The sequence below is a fragment of the Tripterygium wilfordii genome, chromosome 11 (genome assembly GCF_013401445.1).
Source record: "Tripterygium wilfordii isolate XIE 37 chromosome 11, ASM1340144v1, whole genome shotgun sequence".
NCBI classification, from domain to species: Eukaryota; Viridiplantae; Streptophyta; class Magnoliopsida; order Celastrales; family Celastraceae; genus Tripterygium; species Tripterygium wilfordii.
The window spans coordinates 3,331,184-3,346,633 of record NC_052242.1 but is presented as its reverse complement, the minus strand read 5'-3'; the positions used below and the strand labels follow the sequence as shown (position 1 = coordinate 3,346,633).

Below are 15,450 nucleotides of genomic sequence, written 5' to 3'. Positions count from 1 at the left end.
GCGTGCTTGCAATATTTTAAAACTCGTAGTCTTCATCTGTGCTCCCAATTGCAATATTTTAACTGCTACTGATTTTGTCTATTTAGCCTAACTATTTAGACTCCCCATCGCCATCGCCATCGCCATAGTCGTCGACTAATTAGTAATTACAGGGTCTTGCTTTATAATTAATTTTTTTTAAAACTATAGCCATCGCCATCATCATTATTTTTCTGGTTCGTGATTCGCGATTAGGTTCAATTTTAATTATTCAATCAAAGGATGTCTATCTATATATGCATGAAACGGTCGTATCTGCACGTTATGACTTGACGCAACCACCATAGACATTAGTAAGTGTGTAAATAGGGAGGTGTCGCAACCGGGGTCACGACGCGGACCGACGTTGGAGGATGAAAAATGTTTAGAGTCGCCACCAATTGATTTAAAGTGCAATTGGACACCAAAAAAACTTGCGAACCAGAGAAAAGGGTACGGGGATCGATTGAGTGTGGGGAAGGTGTTAGGCACCCCACAACTCCCGTTTGAAAACGGTTACCCTAATTAATTTCATGGCTATCTTATGGATACTTGCTATTTGCAAGATATAATCGTTAAAGTTTGAATTATTACTTTCAACACACTTATCAACTTATGATAGTGTTTATTTGGAGACACACTACCAACTTTTGGTAGATTTAATTTAAAACACCAACTTATGGTGTTAATGATAAAATGTCCTACCAACTTTTGGTAGGTTTAATTTTAAACACCAACTTATGGTGTTAATGATAAAATGTCCTACCAACTTTTGGTAGGTTTAATTTTAGATACCAACTTATGGTTTATTTAATAAAATGCCCTACCCACTTTTAGTAGGTTTAATTTTAAATACCAACTTATGGCATAAATGATAAAATGACCTACCAACTTTTGGTAGGTTTAATTTTAAATACCAACTTATGGCATAAATGATAAAATGACCTACCAACTTTTGGTAGGTTTAATTTTAAATACCAACTTATGGTATAAATGATTATTAGGAAAAGTGTCATCTATCAATTTAACCTATTATTGCCAACTTATGGCAAATTCATAAATGAAATTAAATAAGGTCCATAATTCGAATAAAGGGAATCAACTTATGATTTCCTTAATTGAAATGACCTATATTCAATTTTAAACTCATATACTTATAATAAATAAATAAAAATCCAAATAATTAACGTCCAAAGTTATACATGTCGTCATGAATGAAATGAATTACCCAACATGAGGGCTAAATGTACACATGTAATAATAAAATTAAAAAGAACAAAAATTTGTCATAAATCGAACGAAATCCCAAAGTTGCTCAAGCTCTCATTAATTCCGGTTCAAATAAAGTCCAACCCGATCCCGATGGAGCCAAGCCCAATCCACGTAGCAAATTAAACAAAAAGAGTGGTCAAAAGGAGTATTCAAATGTAATATCAAATCAAATCCATATTCAAAGATTCACTCACATAGACACCATTTTACATTCCATATAATCACACTTTGAAATGTGTCATGACGTTTTAAATCAGTAACTAATGACATAATGAGGTCTAATGAATCAATATATACACTTCATAGTCTCTACCATGCTTATCATTATAGAAGACCCCACTATTTCAACATCAAAGCCCACAAATCTGAAACAAATATCACACTCAAACATCACCTTGAATGAGATATAGACGAGATTCCAAATCAGATTCGAATATCAACCTCAGCAAGCAAACTAGCATACATTATACCTCATTCAAGTCATTCATACCATAAACTACATATATCAAAACAAGGTTTGACTCAAACCAAAAGTATAGCAAGCTCAATCACCAAACTTGGATCAATACACGGACATAACAGAATTTGTATCAAGCTTAGTCTCAAAACTTGCATCAACCCATGGACAAAACAAAGTTTAAACCAACTTAGCCACAAAGTATGAAGCAATACTCGGGTATATCAGAGTAGATATTTTTTTAAAAAAAAAACTTACAGAGATGAAATCCTAAGTAAATCTGGTACCATAGACAGAGAAAAGATGGGAGTATGTGTGAATTTTTACCTTCTTGAAAAGAACACAAAGAGAACCCAAGACTCCTTTCTTCTCTTCTCCCTCTCCCCTCTCTTCCTCTCTTCCTCTCTTCCCTTTTTTTTTTTCTTCCGGGCTCCAACCCTCCCCCCTTTCTCTCTTCCTCTCTTCCTTTTTTTTGTTTTTCTCCTCCTTTTCCACCGATTTCCTTCCCCTTTTTCTCTTCCCTTTATTCACGCCACCTTTTTACTTTTTTCTTCTTTTCTTTTTACCCCCAATTTCCCCACCCTTTTCTCTCTTTCTCCCCTACCTTTTCTCTCCTTTTCTTCTCCTTTTCCACCGATTTCCTTCCCCTTTTTCTCTTCCCCTTTTTTTCTTTTCCACCACTTTATCTTTTTTTTTTTTTTGTTATATATTTTTTGTATTTTGTATTTTTTTTTTGGCCGGACGAAAACCGGGTACTACAATTGGTATCCGAAATGGAAGAACATTCATTTTTCTCTCTCTTGTTAATTTTTCATTCTATTACTCTGTCGAAAACCTGAGAATCTTTCTCTTAGATACTATTTATGTCAATATATGACAAATGGAACGGAAAAGAAACTTCTCAATAAACAAGAACATAAAGAATTGGAGGAGAAGAAGAGAAAGTTCAAAATCATTAAATGGAGTGGTTTTTTTTTTTTTTTTTTTTCGTTTTGGTTTTGGTCAAAGAAAAAAAGAATAAAGAATCTTTAACAGAGGAGAGAGAGTGTGGTAAAGATGTAATCGTGTGGTTTGTATGCATTTGATGAAATGAATGACTTAGATTAAAAAGATTCCAACATTGTAGGCAAAATATATTGCAGCCCCCTATCCCTTAATAATTTAACCGTGTCACTGGGTTCTAACTTTCCCACCGTACAGAGAGAATGAATTTATAAAAGGAATTAGGCAAACTTCGAGCACTTTCCTTAAAAATAAAAAATTGATTGGGTCAGACCCAACACCAACAATATCTTAAAACAGCCTTCGTCGGTCCGGATGCTTTGATGTCGTTCCCACGATAGAATTTGCAAAACAATCAACAGGAAAAAGAAAGGAATTTGTTTTACGCGTGGGACGATTGTTGAGTCTTGCGAGAAGTCTTCTTTTTGTAAAATATTAAGTCCACTTGCGTGTTATTTAGGCTGAGGTTTGATTAATTTAAGTCTGGCCATGGGCTGCTGCTTAGGGAGCCTATTGCTTTGGTCTACCATATACTTAATAATCCCTCATGACCTGATCAGCGCAAAGTCTATGCACTCTAGTTTTCTATTTTCCTATATGACATGGTCTTATTTCCACGCCATGACTAGACCTCCTAGTGGCTTCTATTCGTTACTTAATCCCTTTTATATAGTCATGATCAAGTCTATAAATAGAGAGGGAACATAAGCTACTCCTCACAACAACCAATCTCTACTTGCCTTCTCAATTATCATGGTAACTAAAGCTTGTCTGCTCTCATTTCTGCTCTTCTTTCTCGTTTCTCAAATAGACTTAGCACACTCAGATGCTGATCATGATCACCAAAAACAATCCCCATTCAAATTCCTTAAGCATCTTCAAGGATGTCACAAAGGCGAGAAGGTCAAAGATGTCAACAAGCTCAAAAAGTATCTCGAAAAGTTTGGTTACTTGAGCTATACCAACAATCATTCTCATGCCAATGACGATGATTTTGACGATCTTTTGGAGTCTGCTGTCAAAACTTACCAGCTCAACTACCATATAAAGGCTACTGGTGTTTTGGACTCCAACACCGTATCAAAAATGATGATGTCTCGTTGTGGCGTGGCTGATATAATCAATGGTACAACTTCAATGCGCGTGGGCAAGAAACGACACCTTCTAAGCTCTCATAATTTCCGCACAGTCTCTCATTACTCTTTCTTTCGTGGAGAGCCCAAGTGGCCTGCTTCAAAATACCATCTCACATTCGGATTCCTTCCTGGAACCCGAAGTGATGCTATCACTCCTGTTACACGGGCTTTCATGACATGGGCTGGCAACACACACTTAGACTTCACTCAGACTCAAGATTACACAAATGCCGATATTACTATTAGCTTTCATAGTGGTGATCACGGAGATGGAAACGCATTTGATGGACGTGGTGGAACCCTTGCCCACGCTTATGCGCCGCAAGACGGGCGGTTTCACTATGACGGGGATGAACCGTGGTCCGTGGGTGCGTCCCAAGGCGCCTATGACATGGAGACTGTTGCGTTGCATGAAATAGGACATCTTCTTGGTCTGGGACATAGTTCTGTTAAAGGGGCTATTATGTTCCCTTCTATTGCTGCTGGGGTGAGCATGAGTTTGCATGGTGACGATATACAGGGGATTAGGGATTTATATAACATTGCTTGAAGATGAAGGTGAAAGTGCATTAATTCAATTTGATTTCAAATAAGGGTAGCGGAATATTTCTGTTTGTCACTTTCCGGCAATACTACAAGTAATTCAGCCCAAAATTCCCTGTAATCTCATAATTTATTTTGTTTATGTTGTTCGCTTTGTGTAAAAGTTGTGATGTCCAATAAAATAATTGAATTCAGCATTATTGGTTTGTGTTTGGTAACTTAATAACTTTATCTTCCATGACAATATATATTTGAAGCAGAGCCTCTTTATTTTGGGAGCAGTGGTTTTGGATAGCGACCTTTATGGTTATTTTGAATAGAAACTAACACTAATACACCAATTTGGATTAGTCTCTCTTCTCTTGACATCTAGTACTCGAAACACTTACAGAATTATAGTTACCTTGCATGTAAGTTATTGTTTTTCAAGGTAAAGGCTTCCATCTCCGTGGTGAAACTCAATCTTCATCTCTCAAAACGCCTTGGTAAGTTGGAGAAGAGATCTAAAATTGGACAACCATCTTAATCTAAAATTTTAAAATTAAGTTATGCATATTTTTCAGATTAAAAGTGTGTTTTAAAATGTTGTAGTTGGTAATATTTACGGCAAGCAAATCTATTTGCGCTCAAGAGTAAATGACCATTTTGATTGTGTGAAAGGTGATACAAAAGATGATGATTATTTCTGCACAAGAAGCAAGAGAAAACATATATTGTAATTTGTTTTCATCAGTTATATCTTTGCTTTATCAGTTGTTGTTTTCATTAAAAATCCCTATACATTACTTTAAGGTTCTTTTTACCTTGTACGTACGTTTAATGACATGGTCATGGGATTTTTAATGAATAGATTATGACTGATTTAACAAAGAAAATGAAGAGGAAAATGTTAAGAAAGAAGTGAAAGGACTTTTTTCTTACGCGTGCTTGCAATATTTTAAAACTCGTAGTCTTCATCTGTGCTCCCAATTGCAATATTTTAACTGCTACTGATTTTGTCTATTTAGCCTAACTATTTAGACTCCCCATCGCCATCGCCATCGCCATAGTCGTCGACTAATTAGTAATTACAGGGTCTTGCTTTATAATTAATTGTTTTTTAAACTATAGCCATCGCCATCATCATTATTTTTCTGGTTCGTGATTCGCGATTAGGTTCAATTTTAATTATTCAATCAAAGGATGTCTATCTATATATGCATGAAACGGTCGTATCTGCACGTTATGACTTGACGCAACCACCATAGACATTAGTAAGTGTGTAAATAGGGAGGGATTATGAGCTACTCCCCTCACACAAACCAATCTCTGCACTTGCCTTGTCTAAGTAGTTAACATATATATGTTCAATTATCATGACAACCAAAGCTCTTCTTCTTCTTCTTCTTTCATTTGTGGTCTTTATCTTCCTTTCTCAAACAGTTTCAGCACACTCGGATGAACATGATCACGAAAAACAATCATCATTTGAATTCCTTAAGCATCTCTATTCTCCAAGGATGTCACAAAAGGCGAGAAGGTAAAATTGAGCTATAACGATTCCAAGAATGAGTCTCGTGCCAACGACGATGACTTCGACGATCTTTTGGAGTCTACTATCAAAACATACCAAGTCAATTACTATTTGAATGCTACTGGAGTTTTGGACTCCAAAACAGTATCAAAGATGACGACGTTTCATTGTGGTGTGGCGGACATAGTTAATGATACAACCTCAATGCGAACAGGCAAGAAGAGACATCTTCTAAACTCTCATATTTTCCGCACCGTCTCTCATTACACTTTCTTTCGTGGAGAGCCCAAGTGGCCTAAATCAAATAAACATCTTACTCATGGATTCCTTCCTGGAGTATATGTCCCTGTTACAAAGGCTTTTAGAAAATGGGCTGAAAAGACACACTTCGAGTTTGGCTGGAAAAAATGTTGATATTAAAATTAGCTTTCACATGGGTGCTCACGGAGATGGAAACGATTTTGATGGATGTGGTGGGACGCTAGCCCAATCATTTTAGACTTCTTAGTATTCAAAGCAGCACAGTGTAGTGGTGCCTTCTTGGAAAACAAAATCACAAAATAAGACAAATGCAATAAACTATGCAAACCATGCCTCAAATTGATTGCCATTTTTTATTTTTCCCCTTTGGGAATGTACGGTAAAATTGGAACCGTATAGGGTGCCGTTTTGGTTCATTTGTGCATTAAAGGGAAAAATAGATAATTTGTGTTTGTAGGGAGAATAATTATACCTGAAATATACCAAACGAGCGGTGGTTTGATTGACAATCGGTTGGATTATGTATATGTATGTCCACGTTAGATTCCAACGAAAAACAAATTTTTCTATGGTATTTAAAAAAAGGAAAACCTGAAAATATTACCTATTATCCTATGGAGCAGCCCACAGCTAACCCAAGGCCCATGAGAAATATAATACCTAAGCCCAACTCAATGATACAGCTAAACGACAGCTAAGCCCATTAGCCCATAGAACGGAGCTCGCAATCAGCGACCATTTGGTCTCGCTGCGATGCGACAAGAGAACAAGATTAAATCTCCATTGAATTGCACTAGCAGGCAAAAGCCAGAATTCTCCGGGTCAACCTACAACCATCGTATCTTTCGTTTTCAGACCAAAACCAAACTCTTCAAGATCTGCAAGTCGCGAACGAAACTGCAAATCCAGACAGCGAAATTGGAAGATGGGACTGTTCACCTACACCATTACAGGTGGCGGTTTCATTCTAATCGGTGCTCTCGAATCTCTCTCAAATCCAAACCCTACCTCCAATGCGTCGTCCCCGCTCTATCAAATCAATAACCCAACGGCCAAAACAACGACGACCCAATCATCAGCAACCAAAGCAAACCACGATAGCCCTAATCAAGATCCCTCGTCTTTGTCCAGTATCTTCGCTTGTGTGTTTTCTTTCCTCTTCATTGTAAACTCTCTGATTTCCCTCTCTGACGCGGTCAATTCAAACGATCCGCTCGGTTCCGCAATTCAATTAGAAATTGTCGCCGTCGCTGCTCTGTTTTTACTGTATTCTGTTTTGGGTCTCTTGACGAATTTCAGTACCTCTCTTCGTTTTCCTTCAGTGATCCTTAATTTGATCGCGCTTTTCGCCTTCGTTGAGGAGTTCTTGTTGTTTTATTTGCGAAGACGGGACACGAGTGGAATTGAGAACCGGTACTTCGATCTCTTGCTTGTGCCGATTTTAATTTGTATATTTTCAACGATTATTGAATTGCGGTCGCCTAAATCGAGTCTCTACGCAAGATTGGCCCGCGGGATTGGGCTGATTTTGCAAGGAACATGGTTTGTTCAGATGGGTCTTTCTTTTTATACCAATTTTATGGTTAATGGTTGCTCTCTGAACGAGAAGACTAGAGGGAACTACACTATCAGGTGCAAGGGTCACCATGAGTATCATCGTGGAAGAGCCATAGCGACACTTCTGTTCAATTGCCATCTTGCACTTCTTGTGGTTTTGGTGGCAGGTATATACTCAGTTATGGCTAAAAAGAATGGTTATGGGGGTGAATTTATGCGGTACAAACCACTTGGGGCAGAAATTATTCAATCGGAAAGTAATGCCCGGTTCACTTTGGATTCTGATGAAGATGAAGTTGATAATGAGATTAAGCAAGATGAGCCAAAGCAGGATGGAGCTGTGGTCGAAATGGTTGTGAATGGTCATGGTAATGGTTCTCATCAGTAAGGTAAATTTAGTGATGAAAGAGACCTACAATATATTATTTCACCATTTTCTGCAGATAGTATTATAGTGCCCCTTGTTAGTATTCAGTTTCTTTATTCTACGACAGAAAATTGCATTTGATGTGTTGTTTTTTTGTTGGGGCCAAGTTTGTTATTCTTTTGGAGGTGATGTATTTGATTGATATATAGCGTCGGTATTGAGGCTTTCATCATGTGCTTTGTTATGGTTAAGGTTTCTTTATGAAGAAATAATTGCCTCTGGATTGCTTGGTAACTCATTTTTTTATGGCAAGTTTATATTGGGGATGGTGGGTTTTGAAACTATGACCTCAAGGACAGAGGTAGGTGTTTTACCACTTGGGCTAGTGGTGAACTCCTTTGCTTGTTAACTTCTTTTGGGCCAACATCGCCTAGGTATTTAGCATGTGACTGGTGCTGAAAATGTTGTCTCCTCATGTTTAATTTTGAAGAATGTTAGGGTTTGTGTTTCCAGATAGTATTTCGAGTCTGTAGAGTTCCCTGAAAGCCTAAATAGATGAAATTGAATGTTATGTTTGAGTCTCCTTATTACTTTCACGGCCTTTTGGCTGAGGTCAAGTGTAGGTTTGTGTGAGATTTTCTCAGTTGTATGTTGATGTTCGATAACGCATTACTTGTTTTGGATAACAAAGAGGCATTGTCGGTCTTGCAGCTGGAGGTACAAGGTGGTTATGTGTGAATTTATAACCACCAAGCTTCTGGTACTACTCATATAGGGGTGATTGTGGATTGAAGCACAAACATCGAGTGATTGCTCTGCTCTTTCTTTAATTTTGAAGAATTTTAGGGTTTGTGTAGCCAGATAAAATTTTGAAGTGTTCCTTTAAAGCCTGACTGTTGAAATTGAATGTTATCCTGAGGTGTCATTGTGCCTTTCTCGACGTTTTGGCTATGATCAAGAATAGGTTTAGGTGAGGTATTTTCAGTTTTGAATTGGTTTTTTTATGATCGATTACTTGTTTTGGAGAATTATAACCACTGATACATGTGCTACTAGCATTTTTTTTTTCCCTTTTAGAAACAAACCCCTGGCCCGAACTAGGACCAGGAGGGAGCAACTTACAGATAACAAAAAGCGCAATAGAATGCGTGATTTTATCGGCACTGGTGCTTGGCTAGAGCATTAGACCCTCCCCTATTATCTGGAGTAAATGTCACTTATGGTCATTGACAAATAAGCGATGTTACAACTCACTCACTTCATTTCAAACGTTTCAAATTGGTCATTGGTTTTACTGAGTCGTTCTACGGGCAGATTTTGTTGTGTTTCGGCGAGTCAAGATTTGAGTTCTTGTATTGCACATATGGAGGAGTTCTCTTTTATGGGTAATTGGATTGTATTTGTATAGCAATGTAATATAAAATTTTTTCTTTAATTGTCGCTCGTCTGTCTGGCTATTCATGTGCTTACTGACGAACGGAGCATCTGCAGAGAAGCAACTTATTCTGCATGAAATCAAAAGGTGGTAATGAAATTGATCTTTCAAACCAATAATGATGAATTCAGTTATTAACTTGGGCTCGAAACCTTTACAAATAATATTTAGCAACCAAACATCACGAAACCAATTATTACATTACAGAGAATTTTAGTTACACAGATAATTACTCCTTTGTTCTTATGAATGAATCGAAGTAAATGTGGGGGTTCAAGCAATGTTATATAAATCTTTGATACCCTTGATATCGTCCCCATGCAAACCCTTAGTCACACCGGGAGAAATGGTAGGAAACATGATTGCGCCTGCAACAGAACTATGTCCCAAACCAACCAAGAAGATGTTCCATTTCGTACAACGCGACAGTCTCCGAATCATACATGTTTTTTTTTATGGCACCCTGCGCCCGGTTTTCATCTTCATCAAGGTGAAAACCTTCTTTCTTTTGGTGCATAAGCATGAGCTAGCGTTCCACAACGTCCATCAAAATTGTTTCCGTCTCCGTGATCACCCCTGTGAAAGCTGAGTTTAGACCTATGTTAGCCGTCCAAATTGTAAAAATTTTTATGATGCTTCATAGGTTATCAAATTTTTTTTTATAAATTGTAGTGTTTGTTGAAACTTAAATTTTTTTTATTTTGTTTCACTTCTCGTGGATTACCTGGTCAACTGAATAGTTGAACGTAGTTAACATGGGGATATTGTAGACTACATGTGGATTGGACATCCCATACTCGATGAAAACTCATAAGCTCGGAATGGGCATCCCGTGAAAAGAAGATACTCATGCGAGTGGGCCAAACCAGGAGCGGAACCATGCCCACCCAAGAGTAGGCAGTCGCCCCACTTTAAAAAATTTATAGTAAATTATATATATATATATATTAAGTGGGTGACTCCATACATATCCCTTAACCCAATAAAATATGAGTTACATAATTGGGCCTATGATAAAATATTAATAATCTACAAGTTTAACTAAATAACTAAACTCAAAAGATGAATGACCCAACAAATGATGATGAGACATGTCTCTTTTAATCTAATACAATATTAATCACAAAGAGGTAGTAATTTGATACGGTGGAAAAGTGATATATATAGAATCAAAAAAATATTAACAAGTGATATATATAGAATCCAAAAGAAAATTCTGGGGGCTACATTGAACCCTTAGTGACACCAGGAGCAATAGTAGGAAACATGATTGCGCCTTCAACAGAACTATGTCCTAAACTAAGAAGATGTCCTATTTCGTGGAACGCAACAGTCTCCAAGTGACGCGTTTTTTATGGGATCCTGTGACCAGTTTTCATCTCCATCAAAGTGAAACCTTCCGTCTTGCGTGCATAAGCATGGGCTAGCGTCCCACCACGTCTATCAAAATCGTTTTCGTTTCCGTCTCCGTGAGCACCCATGTGAAAGCTAATTTTAATATCAGCATTTTTGACATCTTGGGTCCTGCCGAACTTGAAGTGAGTCTTTTCAGCCCATTTTTTGAAAGCTTGCGTAACAGGGCCAACCGCAGGGCCATATACTCCAGGAAGGAATCCATAAGTGAGATGTTTATTTGATTTAGGCCACTTGGACTCTCCACGAAAGAAAGTGTAATGAGAGACGGTGCGGAAATTACGAGAGCTTAGAGCATCCACGTCACATTACCTAAACATAGATCTGTCTATAAAATAGGGAAAGATTATAGAAAATTTGTCAAAATAGAGCTTTGCATCAGATTACCTAGAGGTTCCATATTTTACAGAACATGAACAGGGGTACTGTACATCTAGAAACCACTATTCACTTCCCTAAACATAAAATAATATTTTTTATTACTTTACTCTCTCCTCTCTCCTCATTTTTTCCCTCCTCTCTCTCCTCACTCCTCTATCTCTTCACTTTTTCTCTCTCTCCTCCCTCCTTTCTCTCTCCTCTTTCTTTATCTTCTTTCTCTCTCCTCTCTCTTCACTTTCTCTCTCTCCTCACTCCTTTCTCTCTCTTCACTTTTTCTCTCTCTCCTCACTCCTTTCTCTCTCCTCTCCTCACTTTTTCCCTTTCTCTCCTCACTCCTTTCTATCTATCTTCTTTCTCTCTCCTCACTCCTCTCTTTCTCTCTCCTCAATTTTTTTCTCCAATTTTTAATAACATTAATTTATTATTTTAATTAATCTATTGTTTTAAATGTAATTAATTTATTATTTTAAATAGAAGTAATTTATATGAATAGAATAAATAAAAGAAAGAGAAATAAATATTATTTTAATGTAGTAGAGAATATGATAGGTAATCTGATTTAGTGTTGGTTGGATATGGAATCTGTAAAATAGGAGAATGTGGCATTTTGTCTGTATTTTAGGGAATCTGTTAAGGGAAACTGATGCAGGTACTCCTAAAAGATGTCTCTTCTTGCCTGCTTGCATTGAGGTTGTACCGTTAACTATGTCCGTCACACCACAACGAGACGTCTTCATCTTTGATATTGTGTTGGAGTCCAAAACTCCAGTAGCATTCAAATGGTAATTGACTTGGTATGTTTTGATAGCAGACTCCAAAAGATCGTCGAAGTCATTGTCGTTGGCACGAGACTCATTCTTGGAATTGCTATAGCTCAATTTTACCTTCTCCCCTTTGTGACATCCTTGGAGAATGGAGATGCTTAAGGAATTCAAATGATGATTGTTTTTCGTGATCATGATCATCCGAGTGTGCTGAAACTGTTTGAGAAAGGAAGATAAAGAGCACAAATGAAAGAAGAAGAAGAAGAGCTTTAGTTGCCATGATAATTGAACATATATATGTTAACTACTTAGACAAGGCGAGTGCAGAGATTGGTTTGTGTGAGGGGAGTAGCTCATAATCCCTCCCTATTTATACAGTCATTAATGTCTATGGTGGTTGCGTCAAGTCATAATGTGTAGATATGACTGTTTCATAGATAGACATCCTATGATTGAATAATTAAAATTGAACCTAATCGCCAATCATGAACCAGAAAATAATGATCATGGCGATGGCGATGACGATGACGATGACTATAGTTAAAAACAATTAATTATAAAGCAAGACCCTGTAATTACTAATTAGTCGACGACTATGGTGATGGCGAGTCTAAATAGTTAGGCTAAATAGACCAAATCAGTAGCAGTTAAAATATTGCCATTGGGAGCACAGATGAAGACTACGAGTTTTAAAATATTGCAAGCACGCGTAAGAAAAAAGTCCTTTCACTTCTTTCTTAACATTTTCCTCTTCATTTTCTTTGTTAAATCAGTCATAATCTATTCATTAAAAATCCCATGACCATGTCATTAAACGTACGTACAAGGTAAAAAGAACCTTGAAGTAATGTATAGGGATTTTTAATGAAAACAACAACTGATAAAGCAAAGATATAACTGATGAAAACAAATTACAATATATGTTTTCTCTTGCTTCTTGTGCAGAAATAATAATCATCTTTTGTATCACCTTTCACACAATCAAAATGGTTATTTACTCTTGAGCGCAAATAGATTTGCTTGCCACAATATTACCGACTACAACATTTTAAAACACACTTTTAATCTGAAAAATATGCATAACTTAATTTTTAAAATTTTAGATTGAGATGGTTGTCCAATTTTCGGTCTCTTCTCCAACTTGCCAAGGCGTTTTGAGAGATGAAGATTGAGTTTCACCACGAAGATGGAAGCCTTTACCTTGAACATTAGTAGAGCTATGAAAAACAATAACTTACATGCAAGGTAACTATAATTTTGTAAGTGTTTCAACTACTAGATGTTAATTTAAAGAAGAGAGATTAATCCAAAATGGTGTATTAGTGTTAGAAACTATTCAAAATAACCATAAAGGTCACTATACAAAACCACTGCTCCCAAAATAAAGAGGCTCTACTTCAAATATATATTGTCATGGAAGATAAAGTTATTAAGTAACCAAACACAAACCAATAATACTGAATTCATTTATTTTATTGGACATCACAACTTTTACACAACGGGAACAACATAAAAAAAAAAAAATTATGAGATTACAGGGAATTTTGGGCTGAACTACTTGTACTATTGCCAGAAAGTGACAAACAGAAATATTCCACTGCCCTTATTTGAAATCAAATTGAAGCAATGCACTTTCACCTTCATCTTCAAGCAATGTTATATAAATCCCTAATCCCCTGTATATCGTCACCATGCAAACTCATGGTCACCCCAGTAGCAATAGAAGGGAACATAATAGCCCCTTCAACAGAACTATGCCCCAGACCAAGAAGATGTCCTATTTCATGCAACGCAACAGTCTCCATGTCATAGGCGCCTTGGGTCGCACCCACGGACCACGGTTCATCCCCATCATAGTGAAACCGCCCGTCTTGCGGTGCATAAGCGTGGGCAAGGGTTCCACCACGTCCGTCAAATGCGTTTCCATCTCCGTGATCACCACTATGAAAGCTAATAGTAATATCAGCATTTGTGTAATCTTGAGTCTGAGTGAAGTCGAAGTGTGTGTTGGCAGCCCATGTCATGAAAGCCCGTGTAACAGGAGTGATAGCATCGCTTCGGGTTCCGGGAAGGAATCCGTATGTGAGATGGTATTTTGAAGCGGGCCACTTGGGCTCTCCACGAAAGAAAGAGTAATGAGAGACTGTGCGGAAATTATGAGAGCTTAGAAGGTGTCGTTTCTTGCCCACGCGCATTGAAGTTGTACCATTGACTATATCGGCCACGCCACAACGAGACATCATCATTTTTGATACGGTGTTGGAGTCCAAAACACCAGTAGCCTTCATATGGTAGTTGAGCTGGTAAGTTTTGACAGCAGACTCCAAAAGGTCGTCAAAATCATCGTCATTGGCATGAGAATGATTGTTGGTATAGCTCAAGTAACCAAACTTTTCGAGATACTTTTTGAGTTTGTTGACATCTTTGACCTTCTCGCCTTTGTGACATCCTTGAAGATGCTTAAGGAATTCGAATGGGGATTGTTTTTGATGATCATGATCATCATCTGAGTGTGCTAAGACTATTTGAGAAACGAGAAAGAAGAGCAGAATTGAGAGCAGAAAAGCTTTAGTTGCCATGATAATTGAGTAAGGCAAGTAGAGATTGGTTGGTGTGAGGAGTAGCTTATGTTTCCTCTCTATTTATAGACTTGATCATGACTATATAAAAGGGATTAAGGAACGAATAGAAGCCACTAGGAGGTCTAGTCATGGCGTGGAAATAAGACCATGTCATATAAGAAAATAGAAAACAAGAGTGCAGAGACTTTGCGTTGATCAGGTCATGAGGGATTTTTAAGCAGCAGCCCATGGGCAGACTTAAATTAATCAAACCTCAGCCTAAATAACACGCAAGTGGACTTAATATTTTACAAAATGAAGACTCCTCGCAAGACTCAACAATCGTCCCACGCGTAAAACAAATTCCTTTCTTTTTCCTGTTGATTGTTTTGCAAATTCTATCGTACGTGGGAACGACATCAAAGCATCTCGATTCTCGACCGACGAAGGCTCTTTTAAGATATTGTTGGTGTTGGGTCTGACCCAATCAACTTTTTATTTTTAAGGAAAGTGTTCGAGGTTTGCCTAATTCCTTTTATAAATTCATTCTCTCTTTACGGTGGGAAAGTTAGAACCCAGTGACACGGTTGAATTATTAAGGGATAGGGCTGCAATCTATTTTGCCTACAATGTTTAAATCTTTTAATCTAAGTCATTCATTTCATCAAATGCACATAAACCACACGATTACATCTTTACCACACTCTCTCTCCTCTGTTAAAGATTCTTTATTCTTTTATTCTTTGACCAAAACCAAAACACAAAAAAAA

General features: G+C 37.4%; 3 protein-coding genes and 1 pseudogene across 3 annotated transcripts; 2 read left to right on the top strand and 2 right to left on the bottom strand.

Annotated features, from left to right (window-relative positions):
• The first annotated feature begins 3,448 nt into the window (after positions 1-3,448).
• Positions 3,449-4,644, top strand: LOC120009701 (metalloendoproteinase 3-MMP-like). The gene has a single exon (XM_038860386.1). The coding sequence runs from the start codon at positions 3,503-3,505 to the stop codon at positions 4,433-4,435; it is 933 nt and encodes a 310-aa protein (XP_038716314.1). The 5' UTR covers positions 3,449-3,502; the 3' UTR covers positions 4,436-4,644.
• Positions 4,645-6,964: 2,320 nt separating this feature from the next.
• On the top strand, positions 6,965-8,420 carry LOC120009547. The gene has a single exon (XM_038860178.1). It carries the CDS (start codon positions 7,128-7,130, stop codon positions 8,145-8,147), a length of 1,020 nt encoding a protein of 339 aa, XP_038716106.1. The 5' UTR covers positions 6,965-7,127; the 3' UTR covers positions 8,148-8,420.
• A 1,414-nt stretch (positions 8,421-9,834) lies between these two features.
• LOC120008671 lies at positions 9,835-12,399 on the bottom strand (annotated as a pseudogene).
• Positions 12,400-13,565: 1,166 nt separating this feature from the next.
• Positions 13,566-14,743, bottom strand: LOC120009548 (metalloendoproteinase 3-MMP-like). The gene has a single exon (XM_038860179.1). The coding sequence runs from the start codon at positions 14,696-14,698 to the stop codon at positions 13,766-13,768; it is 933 nt and encodes a 310-aa protein (XP_038716107.1). The 5' UTR covers positions 14,699-14,743; the 3' UTR covers positions 13,566-13,765.
• Between the last annotated feature and the right edge of the window lie 707 nt (positions 14,744-15,450).